The following is a 15,100-nucleotide window of genomic DNA, read 5'->3' as shown; positions in this document are numbered from 1 at the left end:
GGTCGGAGCAGGACCCTGGCAGAGCTCACCGCTGGGCACCGGACTCCACTGCCCACTGCCTATTGAGCCACCTTGTGAGAAGCTCCACGGTGCCAGGGCGTTGGCCGTCCCCCGTGGTGTTTAGCTCACCTCTGGTTCTAGTGGTTCTGCTGGAACCCCAGGGTCTGAGCTGTGCAGCCCCTGCTACTGCCCTCCTAGGGCTGTGCTTCGCCAACACGCCCACGGAGCACGGTTCTCCATTCAGTGACGGGGCTGACGCTCTCTTTATCAAAGTAACCGCGCACGTCACAGACTCAGCCTCCCAGCTGGTCGTCAGCGACAACCTCCGGAGAGCAGGGACTGAAGAGGCAGGAATGGGGAGATGGAGTGCTTGAAATTTAGCCTCCATGCGGCTAACAGTGACGCCCTGATTATCACGGAAGATCCTCTTCTTATGGGGATTTACAGCTTCTTAGGTTTGGTTTTCTAAGTTCTTTTCCTTTCATTATGTTTCAAAGATATTCTACGAAGGAAACTCATTCATTAAAGGAAATCTATACAGGACACTACTTACTTAACTGTAGAACTTCGTGCCAAAAAATGAATTTCATCCTAACCATTACATTTAAGTTAGCTATAAAATTGAGAAAACCTTTCAGAATGTACGAATACAGTAAGGCCCCTAATACAAGCCCCGCCTTACAACCAAGAATTTCCTCCCGCCTAGGGACACTTTTGTCTGAATGATGTGGCAAGTGAATATTTCAGACCTCGGGGACCATGGCCGTGGAAGGATGCCTCTAGCTCATTCAAAGATGTGCGTAGTGTGCAACAGAAATTTGAGAAAGAGTAAGAGCCGGATAGGCATCTGGGCCTTGTATTTCTCTGAGCTTTGTAAACTCTGAGCTCAATCAATAGGAGCTGAGATCACCAGAAAGGAATGGAACTGGGCCAGGTCATGTCAGCATCCCAAAGAAATGTCTGTACAGATAGAAGTCCAAATGTTAGGGCTGTATTTTTCAGTGAATCAATATAGAAAATTATATTTTCCAGTGCTTTTTGTTCATTTTTTTATAAACAAGGGAATTAACTTCTTTGTTATCCGTGACCCTATTTATCAGTGCGAAAGGAAAGTATGTTCCAGAAAAAAAGATGTCCTTCACACCATCTGTTTCTTATTATCTGTCACTGGGAAATGTTGCAGCCTAGCACAGCTGCTTGGGTTTTCTTAGTTTCAGGACAATTAGAGAAGCTAGATCACTTTGGGTACCTGATATCATATCTATGTTTTTGTCCTTTAAACGAGTTTAGGGGTAATTCGTAAAGGATCATTATACCCCATATTTTGTTTTGAAACTATTTCCAGCCCTTTGCGGAAGGGTGCAGATACCTTTAAATATAAAGATGTGTGTTTCTTCACATGTCAATTTCCTACTAGCTTCCCTTTCCCTGTAACTTCAGCTATTCTCACATCTGCCCACAGCCTGCTTGTGTTTAACATCATGGAGCTTTCCGGCCATCAGACACATGTCCAGGGGGTCCAGTTGGCTTTATGTTGGAAACTCCTGTATGCTGGCAGAGCCTTGGCCCCTGCAGATGTCTGATTATGCCACCATGCTGCCTTCAGAACGGTCTACTCTTGTACAATGGGGAGACATAGATGGATTATGGATCCCAGGCTACCCTAGGTTTTGCAGGTTGGCCAAAAAGTTCATTTGGGTTTTTTGCACCATCTTAAGGAAAAACTTGAATGAATGTTTTGGCCAATACAATATTTTCCATTTGGGATCCAGGTCTGCAGACCCTCCTTGGAATTCAGAAATGGAGGCAGCCATTGTCACTGAAATTCCAGGCAAAATTCTGGTACCCAAAAGATCTGGTTTCCTATACATGGGAGATGGTCTCTAGAGAGCATATATCCAAAGCATATATCCAAGCCAGTTTTGAAGAGCTGGGGGTTGAAGATATAAAAACCTATAGGATAGCCAAGCATCCTGGACGAGGTGGAAACCCACAGAATGGACCATGCACCTCTTTCAGAGAAGAGAAGCTCACACTCACTAAAGCGTCCACAGTACAGCCAGGCATTTTCAAAGACTCAGTGTGGAGACTGGGCATTATCCTTGGTAATCCAAATAAAAAATGGCCAAGTCCATTCCAGGCATAAGGCAATGGCTAGCCATAGCTTTCTAAGGCTGGGGGCCACCACTTCCTTCCCATCTGAAACTCATGAAAGCACCCTTTGACTGTAGGAGAAGGGCTGGGAAAGACTCAAAAGAGTTGAGAACACAGATGCCTGTATTTAATCAATTGCTCTGTACACACGCCCAAAATGCACAGCAGTTGATTCTAAAGCTAAGCAAAGGAATTACAATTTATTGAACACTTCCTATGAGCCCAAATCAGGTTGATCCTTAAGCCCATGGCTGGCCTTAGCAGCATGGCCTCACCATGTGCCCCATCTGTTTGGGTGGTCCCAGAGCCTTGGACCCGCTCTCCAGCTTCCTCATTTTGTCAAAGTTCGTCTTCCATGAGCTTAGGTATGTATCTCTCCAGAGCATCTCTGCCTTGAATTTCAAAGCTTATATCCAACAACCTGAATGACATCTCCACCTGGATAGCTGACAGGCATCTCAAAATTAACACATCCGAAACTGAGCCCCTGATAGCTACTACTTCCCCAAAGTAGCTCTTCCTTTGTCTTCCCCATTTCATCTTCCAGTTGCTCAAGCCCCAGTGCCTGGTCTTATCCTTAAGCACTTTCTCTCATATACATATTAGCCACCCACAATCGACTTGTCAACAAGTCCCACCAGATGTACCTTCAATCAGGTCCAAATATGTCCAAAGTCTGAGCACTTCACACCCACCCCAATCCAAGCCATCACCATCTCTCTCTTTTTTAAAATTTATTTATTTTAACTGGAAGCTAATTATTTTACAATAATGTAATGGTTTTGCCATACACTGACATGAATCCACCACGGGTGTACACGTGTTCCCCATCCTGAACCCCCCTCCCACCTCCCTCTCCATCCCATCCCTCAGGGTCCTCCCAGTGCACCAGCCCTGAGCACCCTGTCTCATGCATCGAACCTAGACTGGCGATCTGTTTCACGTATGATAATATACATGTTTCAATGCTATTCTCTCAAATCATCCCACCTTCGCCCTCTCCCACAGAGTCCAAAAGACTTCTATACATCTGTGTCTCTTTTGCTATCTCACATATAGGGTTATCGTTACCATCTTTCTAAATTCCATATATATGCCTTAATATACTGTATTGGTGTTTTTCTTTCTGACTTACTTCACTCTGTATAATAGGCTCCAGTTTCATCCACCTCATTAGAACTGATTCAAATGTATTCTTTTTAATGGCTGAGTAATACTCCATTGTGTATATGTACCACAGCTTTCTTATCCATTCATCTGCTGATGGACATCTAGGTTGCTTCCACATCTTGGCTATTATAAACAGTGCTGTGATGAACATTGGGGTACACGTGTCTCTTTCAATTTTGGTTTCCTCGGTGTGTATGCCCAGAAGTGGGATTGCTGGGTCATATGGCAGTTCTATTTCCAGTTTTTAAGGAATCCCCACACTGTTCTCCATAGTGGCTGTACTAGTTTGCATTCCCACCAACAGTGTAAGAGGGCTCCCTTTTCTTCACACCCTCTCTAGCATTTATTGTTTATAGACTTTTGGATCGCAGCCATTCTGACTGGTGTGAGATGGTACCTCATTGTGGTTTTGATTTGCATTTCTCTGATAATGAGTGATGTTGAGCATCTTTTCATGTGTTTGTTAGCCATCTGTATGTCTTCTTTGGAAAAATGTCTGTTAGGTTCTTTGGCCCATTTTTTGATTGGGTCATTTATTTTTCTGGAATTGAGCTGCGGAGTTGCTTGTACATTTTTGAGATTAATTCTTTGTCAGTTGCTTCGTTTGCTATTATTTTCTCCCATTCTGAAGGCGGTCTTTTCACCTTGCTTATAGTTTCCTTCATTGTGCAAAAGCTTTTAAGTTTAATTAGGTCCCATTTGTTTACTTTTGCTTTTATTTCCGTTACTCTGGGAGGTGGGTCTTAGAGGATCCTGCTGTGATTTATGTCAGAAAGCGTTTGCCTATGTTTTCCTCTAGGAGTTTTATGGTTTCTGGTCTTACACTTAGATCTTTAATCCATTTTGAGTTTATTTTTGTGTATGGCATCACCATCTCTTATCTGCATTACTACAAGAGTTTCCTAACCAATCTTTCAGCTTCTGCCTTTGACCTACTGTGTTCTGTTCTCAACAGAGCAGACAAAATGAGTCTTTGAAAATATAAGTTAGGCCACAAGATCCCGCCAATGCTTCCCATTTACTCAGAGTGAAAGCTGACACCATTAGCGTGACCCCCAAGGCTTACATGAGCTCTCTCACCTCTCCCATCTCTGTTCCCACCGACTCTGCACCCCAACCACTGTGGCCCCAGCCAAGCCCATTTCACCACCCTTGAGGTCCTTGCTCGGCTCTTCCTTTGGCCTACAATGTTTTCTTCAGTTATCTGAATAACTTGTCTCCCCACTTCATTCAAATCTTAATTCAAATACTAACTTTCTTGAAGAGGGCTTTCCCTATCCTCCTAAGATTTCAAACCCTCCTATGCTTTCAAAACCAACTAGTTTTTATACATGTCACTCTCTAATATACTTTATATTTCACTCATTTTGCTTTCTTTCTCATAAGAATGTAAACACAATAAATGGGGAGGTGTTGAGTATTTTCCATGTTCTCTGTCAAGCAACAGGCACCAGACGTAACAAGCCATGGATACATAATTGTGAATGACTCGGCGGCACCCATTCCACAGTCATTATAAATATTCTGAACACAGCTCCCCTCGGCCCGAAGCTTACATAATCCCAGAGAAAACCAGCAGCCACCATTCTCTTCCTATTCCCCTTCCTAACTGAAATAGAAGCAGCTACCAGTCCAGCACTGGCTTCCAGAGAATGTGGTACTTGTAAAGCAGGGCCTGGGGAAGGGGCTGTAAGCATTTAAAGATGCTCCATCTCATAGTGTCTGATTCACATATCACCATACATTTATGTATTTGCCTTCTGAGATTTCAGAGTCTTGGATAGAAAGGACAGAGCTGGGACTGCTCACACCCCAACATGCAGCCCTGACGCCGAGGTCGGGCCCAGGTTGACACTTCTATGGGCAACCTGCCTACACCTACTGTAGGCGGAGGGCAGCTTCCTGGGCAACCTGCCCACACCCACCACAGGCGGAGGGCAGCTTCCTGCAGCTGTGGTTTGAACAAGCCACAGAGCACCTGGGACCTCAAGTCTCTGGAAGTTTCACTTGTAGAGGGAACCACAGGAGGATGCAGGTTGCACGGGGAAGGGAGGGTGAAAAATTAAGTGGCAGGCAGACCTGCCTTTAGGAGGATCAGGAAAATAAAGAAAATCAGAGCAAGGCCAGCACCTTGCCCAGAGCGCACGGCTGGCCTCCTCCCTGTATCTGTTACCTTAGATTGAGTGTGTCCTCCGTGAAGCCTTTTCCTTTCAAGCTGGGTTGGAAAGAGCAGAAACTAGACAAAAAGGGAAAGGATTATTCCATCAGCAGAGTCAGAACCCTTCCACCACCAGGAAAACATTCTCGGAAGCAGGCTAGAGATCAGGGTCATTCTTGCCCTTCCAGTGAACCCCGTCTGTCCCCAGATCTGGGTGTGCCTCTGAGGCACCCCACTGGCACCCTCTGCCATTAGATGCTCTGGCCTAAATAACAGCAATGATAACGATAGAACAATAGCTGCAATCAAAATTACGTGTTTTAGAGACCTCTTCTGGGCTGGGCACAGGCATTTCCATTGCCGATTTCAGCCACCACTGCAGTACTCCAGGGACAGATGCCATCTTGCTTTCATGCTCCTTGAACAAGGGTGGGGCATGGTTGGTACCGTCCACTGCCTGAGCTACGGATGTAGAAGACTTCTAGCTCAACTGTGCAAAGCTTCGTGCAGGACACAGAATCATAAGGGAACCTGAACGTGAGGTTCAGCGCTGCCTGTCTACTTCTTCAGTTTGGTTTGAAATGGAACTTGAAGGTGTTTTAGGAGGGGATATAACAGCAGTCCTTGGAAGAGCCTCAGAGGGAGAATCATAGTCAATGGAGATGTGCCCAGAGCTGGCTCAGATGGCTTCTCTGCAAGAGTTGTTTTCTCTACTCTTGCCCTGTCCTTGGGACCCAGCAGCTGGTCCTGGTGCCAGTGATAGGCCAGGGCCAGCAGGAAGATAAGGCTAAAATCTCTGAGCACAAAATGGCCTGGAACACGCAGGCCAGGGATGTCAAATCTCACCTCAGGACTTTTAGCCCCAAGTGGAGCTGAATATGACCGCTCCTCTATTAACCCAGCTTCTACGTCACCTGTTCATGGCTAGGAATCTGCCTTTTGACTCCTTCTGGATTCTTTGCACATTCACATATCTCTAACTTTAATAATATAAATATAAAATTTAAGATCTAGCTTAAATTTCTTAGATTGATTAATCTCTTTGGAGAACGTTCAGTTAAACCAAGACAGTAAGCTTCTCTCTTTAAGAAAAAAAAGCTATTCCATGCAGAAGTAGGAAATCAGTTGTTAGGAACACTTTCCAATGAAATATGAAGTCAGAGCAACTAAAACTGGCAACTGGGATCAAAAAGAAAGATTAAGCCAAAAAAAATTACTTGGAAAATTAAAAAATAAGGCCAGAAAATTCTGGAAGATGCATTAAATATGTTGCGTCTGCACACTTTTTTCCCCTTCCTTCAGTTTTTACTGGCCCAAATTACTTCAGTTCATGAAATGGAGCCTGTTTTCCAGGATTGAGAGAAGGAGCTTTTATGGTTTTCTCTTTACTCTGTTCCATAACTCAAGAGTTCTGCAGGTAAGTTCTTTCTTGAGTCTAACCTAAATCCTGCTCACTGTGGGTGGAGAACAATCTCCTGAGAACAAAGCTATTCTTCTGCTGTTGGTTCATGATCAGTTTCCTTAGCAAAGGATTTTTAAACTCTTACCTTTTGAAGACCTTACTCCGATCACTGTTGTGGAAGACAAGAAACTTGGAATATCCGTTTTGGAAAAAGATCTCCAGGGCGATGTCCTGTAAAGAGAAACCCCTTTTACTGCTCTGAGGTTTCCTAGGACGGATGAAGACCTCCCTCCCCCGCCCCCTGCTCCCCTGCTCCACAGCCGATGCGACAGAGCAGTGGTGTGGGCCATCTGGGACTCTATGTCAGGTGTGGAAGGATTTCAGTCTAAAATGGACCCAGAGACTCGAAAGGGCAAATCTCAGGCATGTGTCCTCTGGAAAACAGAACTTCAGAACTGAGAGACCGATTTCCCGTAGATGCTTAATTGATGGAAAATGGAGACTTACCTCCGAAGTAATGAACATCCACCAAGAATCTCTCCCGCCCACAAACCAACGAACTTATTGCTTGGACTCTGAGTAAACACACCCACCTCGTACTCTTTGCCAGTAGACAGATACAGCCAATCTCAAACCCTCAACCCATTAGCCTGTAGCTCACAAAAGCCTGCCTTTCCTCAGTGGTTATTCCCCTGTTATCTTTGAATCAACTCAATTTCCGGTAAATTCGAGTTTGCCTCAGTTACCTCTTTATTTAGATTGACAAAGGCAACCCTTCCTAGTTAGTCCTTCCAACCTCCTACAGGGGATAAGAAGACTTTGGTAACAGTGATGAATTGGAGTCTTCACAGAGTAAGTAGGCGGGCAGGAGATCTCAGAGTTCCTTTGACTGAAGAAGGAAACAAGAGCCCAACTCACAGGAAAAGCGAGGAAGGGACAAAGAGAGAAAAGTGCCCACTGACATCTTCAGACACTTCTGCTCCTGAGTCAAGGGTTTCACTTCCGGAACTGAAGGATCACCTTACCAGAAACACTAGGGGAGCAGGCTGAGTGAGTGGATGCAAGCCTTAATCCGGGCAGCATCCCACGCTGACCTGCAGACTTGAGGCACAGGGGTTTCGCCACATCCACTTTGCTGAGCCATTTTGACGTGGCCACGCTGACATAGCAATGCCACTCCAAGGGTATTTTGCTAACACCTAACTGAACCTGCCTGCCTTCCTTTTTCCTTTCTTAGACTTGGAATACTGAGCCCACATATAGGATGAAGCTCAGGGCTGAGGTGGGGTCGGGGAGAGAATACTCAGTGCTTGAGGAAGGGCCTGGGAGAAGTGAGGTCCGAGCCTGGAGGGGGAGAGAGGGAGGGTGAGGGTCAGACTCAGAGACGGCCTGCTGCTTCCAGCGGCAGTCAGGCCCTGCCCCTTCCTGGCTGGAGGCGTGTTCTCAAAGACCAGGTCATTAGACTTCCGAGCAGAGCGAAAGTATCTGTAATGATAGTGCGGCACCCTTCTCCTCTGCAGATGTACAAAAGAGCCTCAGGTTTTTTCCCTACATACAGAAGTATAAATAATGTGCAAATAGATGATGAGCACAGAATCTATGGAGCCCATGACTTGCCCCAGCAACCTCGAGTGCCCAGGCTCTGACTTCCTCCTGGGAGAATCTAGGGGGCAAATGGGGGCCTTGCACATGAAGCTCCCCCACCCCCACCTGGACATGCTCACACCCCCTCCCACTCTGGTTTCCACCACTGTCATGCTAACCAACCATCTGGAAACAATCCCTTTGTACTGGGGAGAAAGACACTCACTTACTGATACCTAGTTGCTACTATGTATAACATGTAAATAGACATACGATTACTAAACAAAATAATTTTTGAGTACTTGCTGTATGCTCAAAATGTGCTAAGTGCTATATTATGTAACAGTGGAAAAGACAAGAGGTGGTGGCCTGTTCGCTGGAGAGAAATGGAAGCCCAGAGGTGCCCAACTGTGCAGAGCCATGCTCAGGACTGGGCCCACGCTGGCCCTGTCAGAACCATCAGCTCAGGGCCTCCTCCACCCACCCCTTTCTGGCTCACTCTCTGAGAAGAGCACTGAGGGCTGGCAAAATGAGAACCAACGCTTTGTGGGCAAAAGCAGCAGAGAAGGAGAGGGAAAGAGCCAGTCAGAGCCAGCAGCTTGCCAGATCCTTATCTGTGGGGGCAGCTGATCCTCCCTAGAATGAGTCCCTTTGAAAGGCTCCCTTGAGCTTCCACTTCAGAGAATAATAATAATATAAATAACAATGAGGCCTCCAGCAGGAGGGTCGCAAGACAAAGAAGTTTACAAAAGAAAGGTAACTTATTCTGTTCCAGAGGCCAAGCACTGTTTTTTTGTTGGCCTATGCAGAATAGAGACCCTGCAGAGAGAATGGGGGAAGGGGCCTGGGCCCCTCCCTTCCCACAAGGTGGTCCCCATCTCTTCCTCTGCGGGTGTTGGGAGGCCCTTGGGCACAGCTGCAGCTTTGCTATTAGAGAGGCTGGACTGTTGAGGGCATGATGTGTTTGAGGCCAGCGGGAACTCCAGAGCTGTTCCTCCCTTTGCCACTGAGGTGATGCTTCTAAACCAGATGGTGTGCCTCCAAGGTAGGGCGTGAGAAGTATTTGGTTGTGACTCAGTGACAACAGAACCCTGCCTCTGGAAGGAGTCCGCTCTGTTTAGCAGCCGGATGAGCCCTTGAATACACCAGACAAGGTTCTGGGTCCTGCTTGGAGGGGACAATCAGGAGATCTCTGAATCACTTGGCCCAGGAAATGACGGAGCTTGAAGGTAGATGAAGATTTGAGGAGGGCAGAGGGTAGAGGCAGTGGCCTGAGAGGTGTCCCTGTGGTCTGAACAGGGGAGACAGGCACTCAACTCTCAGTCGTCAGCTCCGCCATCAGGCAATGGAGCTGCCCCGTCCTGTATTCCTGAGTCTCCAGGCAGCTCTGGGGCATGTCAAGGGGAAAATAAAGCAAAGAGGCTGGATCCTAAGTGACATGGTAAGAGGGAGAAGGGCCCAGTGGCCAAATGGCAGGGACTGGGGAGAGGGTGAAGCAGAGGGCAGAACTCTGTCCCAGCCAGGGGACCAGCCCAACAGAAGCAGGGGGAACTCACAGGTGTCCCAAAGGGCCCTGGGCTGGGCCTGGGTGAAGGGGTCAAGAAAATGTGCCCCTCTCATTCAGACGGGGCCTCGATGGCACCCGAACCGCCATCAGGTCTTAGGGTTAGGGTTAGGGAAGGGATGGTCCTTCCTCCGGGCCCCTCCCAGTCTCACCTGCAGGGAAGGGATGGTCCTTCCTCCGGCCCCTCCCAGTCTCACCTGCAGGAGGAAACGGGCCTGCCGGAGCTCCCTAAGATCGCCGTAGCTGTGGCGCTGGCACGAGTAATGGTCAGAGGACCTGTCTTTGCTGCACATGTTGAAGATGAATGGGTCACTAATGCTGGAAAGGAAGCAATATGTGCAGTGAGAGGGTGCCCAGTGGGGGCTCGCTCACCTGCCTGAATCTGCGTTTCTGGAACACATCGGGGGATGGGCCAGCACCCACTTACCTGATAACCCCTGTCTGTGTCAGCCCTGCGCTGAGGAGTAATATGGGACATTGGCTTAACCAGAGCGGGGGACATGAGGCCAAGGGATCACCGTCAGGACGGACAGTGATGCAGGGTGCAGAGCGTAAGTGTGAGAAGTCTCTCTGGGTATTGGGGTCAGAAATGGCTTGGTGATGCAGTGGGGGAAAAGTGAAAGAGATGTGTAGTTAGGTATGGACAGATTTCAAGTTCCCGAAGCATGACGCAGAAAGATGAAGAGCCTCCACTGAACAGTCCCTGTTCAACATGGTTTCGGACAACATGGCCGTAGGGTAACTTTTAATGTGATGTTCTTAACTAGGGAAATCACAGGACACTAAATGCTAATCATGATATTGATTGACTGGGCCTTTGGTAATAGCAGTGGATTTCAGATTAAAACATACTTTGATTTGTCCCACATTTGTACGGGACAAATCCAATTACCAGTTTATACCTGGAATTTGCACCCAAACCACCTGCTAGATCGCAAACTCTTTACCAGACTCAGCCCTCATCCAACTGAGCTGTGTATCTGTGGAGTCTACCCCAGTGCTTGTATAAGACAGACTTTCAATAAGTATTTGTTGAATGAAATTAAACAGAGAGCTGATGCCTTAAAACTGCTGACTAAAAGCACCGATCACAAAAAGCCAGTTGGATGGTTTGGAGTCCCACCAAATGAATCAAACGCTACATCTTGTGAGCCTGGCCACCACTATTATGGGTTGAATTGTCTCCCCCAGAAGATGTAGGTTGACATCGTAATCCCCAGTACCTCAGAATGTAACTTCACTTAGAAATAGGTAAATAGCAGAGATAATGAAGTGAGGTCATGAAGATAGATCCCAATCCAGTAAGCTGCTGCTGCTGCTGCTGAGTTGCTTCAGTCATGACCCACTCTTTGCGACCCCATAGACGGCAGCCCACCAGGCTCCCCCGTCCCTGGGACTCTCCAGGCAAGAACACTGGAGTGGGTTGCCATGTCCTTCTGGTATTCCCTAATAAAAGGGACACTTAGACACGGAGACAGACACACACAGGGAGAAGATGGCCGTGTGATTGGGGAGATGCATCTGCAAGCCTTGGACCAGAAGAGGAGAGGAAGGATCCTCCCCTAAAGCTATAGAAGGAGCCCCGCCCTGCTGTCACCTTGATTTCAGACTTCTAGCTTCCAGAATTGAAGGATAATAAATTTCTCTTTTTTAAGAAGCCACCCAGTTTTTGATACTTTGTACAACAGCCCAGAAAACTGGTTACACAGAAAACACAGTTACCCTATTCAGCCAAGAAGGAATCTCCCTCAAAGCAAAATATAACCTTCTAGAAAGGGTCTTGCTTTCTGAGGAAAGTTACAAAGTACCTGAGTCCAATAACTGCTGGAGGATTGGCAGTGTTCTTGAGTTTTATTTGGGATGTTTTTATGGTACATCAGGGAGTCTCTTTCAAGGTCTAAGGCTCAACTATACTCAAATTGATGGCAGTCTTTTAGAGAAGCATTTCAGAGTTGACTTAGCTTTATTTTTAACTGGCTTATTTATGTATCTTCCTTGGTCTCCATTGTCAAAATAAGACTTAATCTCCATTGATCTCACATGAGCTAGTGGCCCATCTCTGAGAACCACATCTCCACAAGTGCCAGCATTTTCTTCAGGCAGCAGACAAGGGCTCAGAGAGGAAGCACTGCCTGGCTAACAACCCTTCTCTGAAGCATGGTGACTACAATTGCCTATGCAATCCTAAGGTAGTTAACTATTCTCACTACTCTCCGACTTACATTCTAGAAAAGCACATTTCCAGACTTGAGTACACCCAGCCTAACAACTGGGTTTCTATTAAAAGTGCAGCTATAGTCAATTGGATCGTGATTACAGGCACCTCATAAACACAATCTAGCTAATCAATAAGATCTTATCCAACACTAACCAGAGGTGGAGAGTGAAGCGATGGATTATGCGAGCCATTTCATGTGCACTCCATGCATATAGGTGGAGTAGAAAGCTTTCATCAGCTCTCAGAAAGGCGAGTCTGCAGACCCATTGTCCATATTGATCAGTATCAATAAAACATGAGCAATAAAATGAGATGAGTGTGCCAAGTATTAATTATGTGCCTGCCTTGAAAAAGCATAGAAGATTCACTGCATTCGGTGAACATTTGATATGGATAAAAGATGGAAGTTAGCAGAGAGAAGAAGGCCAAGCATTTTAAAACAAACCTAAATCAAAGGAGGGTGGGCTGACATCTATCCTTCCACAATCCTTAAATTCTTACTCCTTCACATAGGCTGGAAATAATATGACACCTAAAATTCTTGCTTATCAGCAGGTAAGACTGGTTCCTCTATCAATAGTCTCAAATAGTGGTTCTCAAAGTGTGGTCCCAGACCAGTAGCATGAGCATTAGCTGCAAATTTGGTAAAATCTCAGGCCCTAGCCCAGATCTACCAGCTTAGAAGCTGGGATGGTGGGTCCCAGAAGTCTGTTCTATCAAGCCCTCCAGGGGAGTCAATGTAATTTAGCTTGAGAGCCACTGAGCTAAGAGGTTATCTTGTCATCACTTGAGCCTTGGATAACTAGAAAAGAAATTGGCATCTAAATTTCTTCACAAGTGATGAAAACATACAACTGACAATAACTAGCAAAAGTGCAAACACAATCAATTTGGTTTTGAATGGCAGTACTTCATAAACACTAGAGAATTATTCAATAAGGGCTGATTGAACCCAAGTACACCAACTATCAATACATTTGGTCCTAGAGAAGAACCTCAGAATTTCCTGCCAAAGATCTCCAGTATTAGTCGGTATAAAAATGACTCCAAATTTCTACCCAAATCTCACTCATCCTTCAAGACCCAAACCTTAGCTCCCTTCTCCAAGTAGCTGTCCCTCCCCATACCAGCCACATATCATCTCCCCAAGTGGGAACCCCGAAGAGGCCTCGCATGACATGTATTTTGCCGCTTGATGATAGTGTGCTCCAAACTCCTTCCAAAAGAACCTGGATATGCTGCTGATTGCATTATGGGCCTTGCAGGCATAAAGAGGCAGTGCCTGATGTCTTGCATAAGGATGAACAAGCAAGAAGTTGTTGACCCAGTTATACATATATATACATTATTTTTCAGCAGTATTTAACACAAAACTGTAAATCAACTATACTCCAATTTAAAAAAAAGTTGTTGAATAAGTACGCTGATGGGACTGGATTGTATTATCCAAACAACCTAAAGCGTGATCCCTCTTGTCCTGTGGCGCATTTCACAGCAGGAGAGCCCGAGGAGCTGCTGTCTGGTTAACGGCTCCAGGTTTTAGCTTTGGGGAATCCTAGTCACGGATGCCTGTGCCTTAAGGTTCTTCCGTTTTATCTCATGGCTCAGTTTCAGGCCCAAACCCGAGCCCATAGAAAGAACAAGGTGGGAGGCGTAGGCATGGGGTGGCTGAGAAGGCAGCTTGGGGTCAGGGCAGAATCTGCCAGGGTCGGAGGGGCACTCACTTGGACAAGCAGTGGCGGGTGCAGTAGACGTCGCCCACGGGAGAGAGCGTGAAATTCTCGCAGATGTAGAAGTGCTGCTGGCCGAAGAGCAGGAGCCCTTCGCAGACCAGGTGGCCCTGCACGACGACGAGGGAGTACTTCTGCGTCACCTGCAGGGAGAGGGTGCCAGAGTCAGGCCGTGCGTGAGGGAGACGCACCCAGCTTCTTGAGGAGGGCAGGAGGGCGGTGTCTGGTCGCCCGCTGCGCACTGGGAAGTGAAGGTAGCACCCTGAAAATGACGGAGCTGCTGCCCCCCAGCTGCACTGCTCTGCACTAAGTGGGATTTCTACACCCAACACCCTGCTTCATTATTTCACCTACCCAAGGCCACCGCATCGCACCGAGGCATGTGGATGAGTGTTTATTGCTCTTTGAACATGTTGACATTTTTCCTCTCACTTTAAGCTCCTCTACAACCATGCAAAACACTCCTCGGTAAACAATGAGGAAAGTTTTTGAGGCCTGAGGCATCACTCAGTTACAGACGTGAAGAAACATGTCAAGAAAACAGCTGGAAGGTGACTAGGACAGGACCTGAACCAGGTCTGCCGAGGACCACAAGTGCAAGACTGGTCCTGCTGTCTGCAGAGGCCAAGGCTGCTCCAAGGTGTGTGCAGAGGAGGCGTCAGCTGTGCCCAGATCCCTCGCTTCTGGCTCCAGCACATTCTCGCAGCAGCTGAAGCTGCTGGCAGTTTCCCAGAATCCCCTCAGCTAAAGAGAGTGCCTGTCATGGGTGAGGTCCCCGTCTCAGTGGTCATCTGTCCCCAACACGGGCCAGCACAGAGGCAGCGGGACTGGCCCTTTGCCTCCATTCACTTGAGCTCCCGTGGGCTCAGCCGCGGCCTGGCTGAGACCGCAGTGAGGTCGCACATCCTGCACCCCACCCAGCAACCCGCACCCCAACCAACATGCCGCGCGCACAGCTCTGGCTCCGTGCTGGCTTTCTGGGGAGGCTGATCTGGGATGACGTCTTGGTATGAAACAGAGTCCCACATTAAGTAAGGACTAGTTGGGTCCTTACGCAGAATAAATCTCTGAAGGAATGAGTGGGAGAATACATGGATTTTCGGTGACGGGAGCTCAAAGG

At 47.2% G+C, this 15,100-nt stretch overlaps 1 protein-coding gene across 7 annotated transcripts in view; it reads right to left on the bottom strand.

Annotated features, from left to right (window-relative positions):
- Positions 1–15,100, bottom strand: part of WDFY4 (WDFY family member 4) — a 267,801-nt gene that overhangs the window by 63,202 nt on the left and 189,499 nt on the right. For all 7 annotated transcript variants that reach the window (XM_042241016.2, XM_042241015.2, XM_042241018.2 and 4 more), the window contains 4 exons: positions 13,975–14,123; positions 10,230–10,350; positions 7,030–7,115; positions 5,498–5,560 (listed from right to left, as the gene is read on the bottom strand). In XM_042241016.2, the coding sequence (XP_042096950.1) occupies positions 5,498–5,560; positions 7,030–7,115; positions 10,230–10,350; positions 13,975–14,123 (419 nt within the window). The remainder of the gene's footprint in view (positions 1–5,497; positions 5,561–7,029; positions 7,116–10,229; positions 10,351–13,974; positions 14,124–15,100) is intronic.

Source organism: Ovis aries, chromosome 25, assembly GCF_016772045.2.
Source record: "Ovis aries strain OAR_USU_Benz2616 breed Rambouillet chromosome 25, ARS-UI_Ramb_v3.0, whole genome shotgun sequence".
Classification (NCBI taxonomy): Eukaryota; Metazoa; Chordata; class Mammalia; order Artiodactyla; family Bovidae; genus Ovis; species Ovis aries.
The sequence above is the reverse complement of the archived record's forward strand: the minus strand, read 5'-3'. Positions and strand labels throughout refer to the sequence as shown.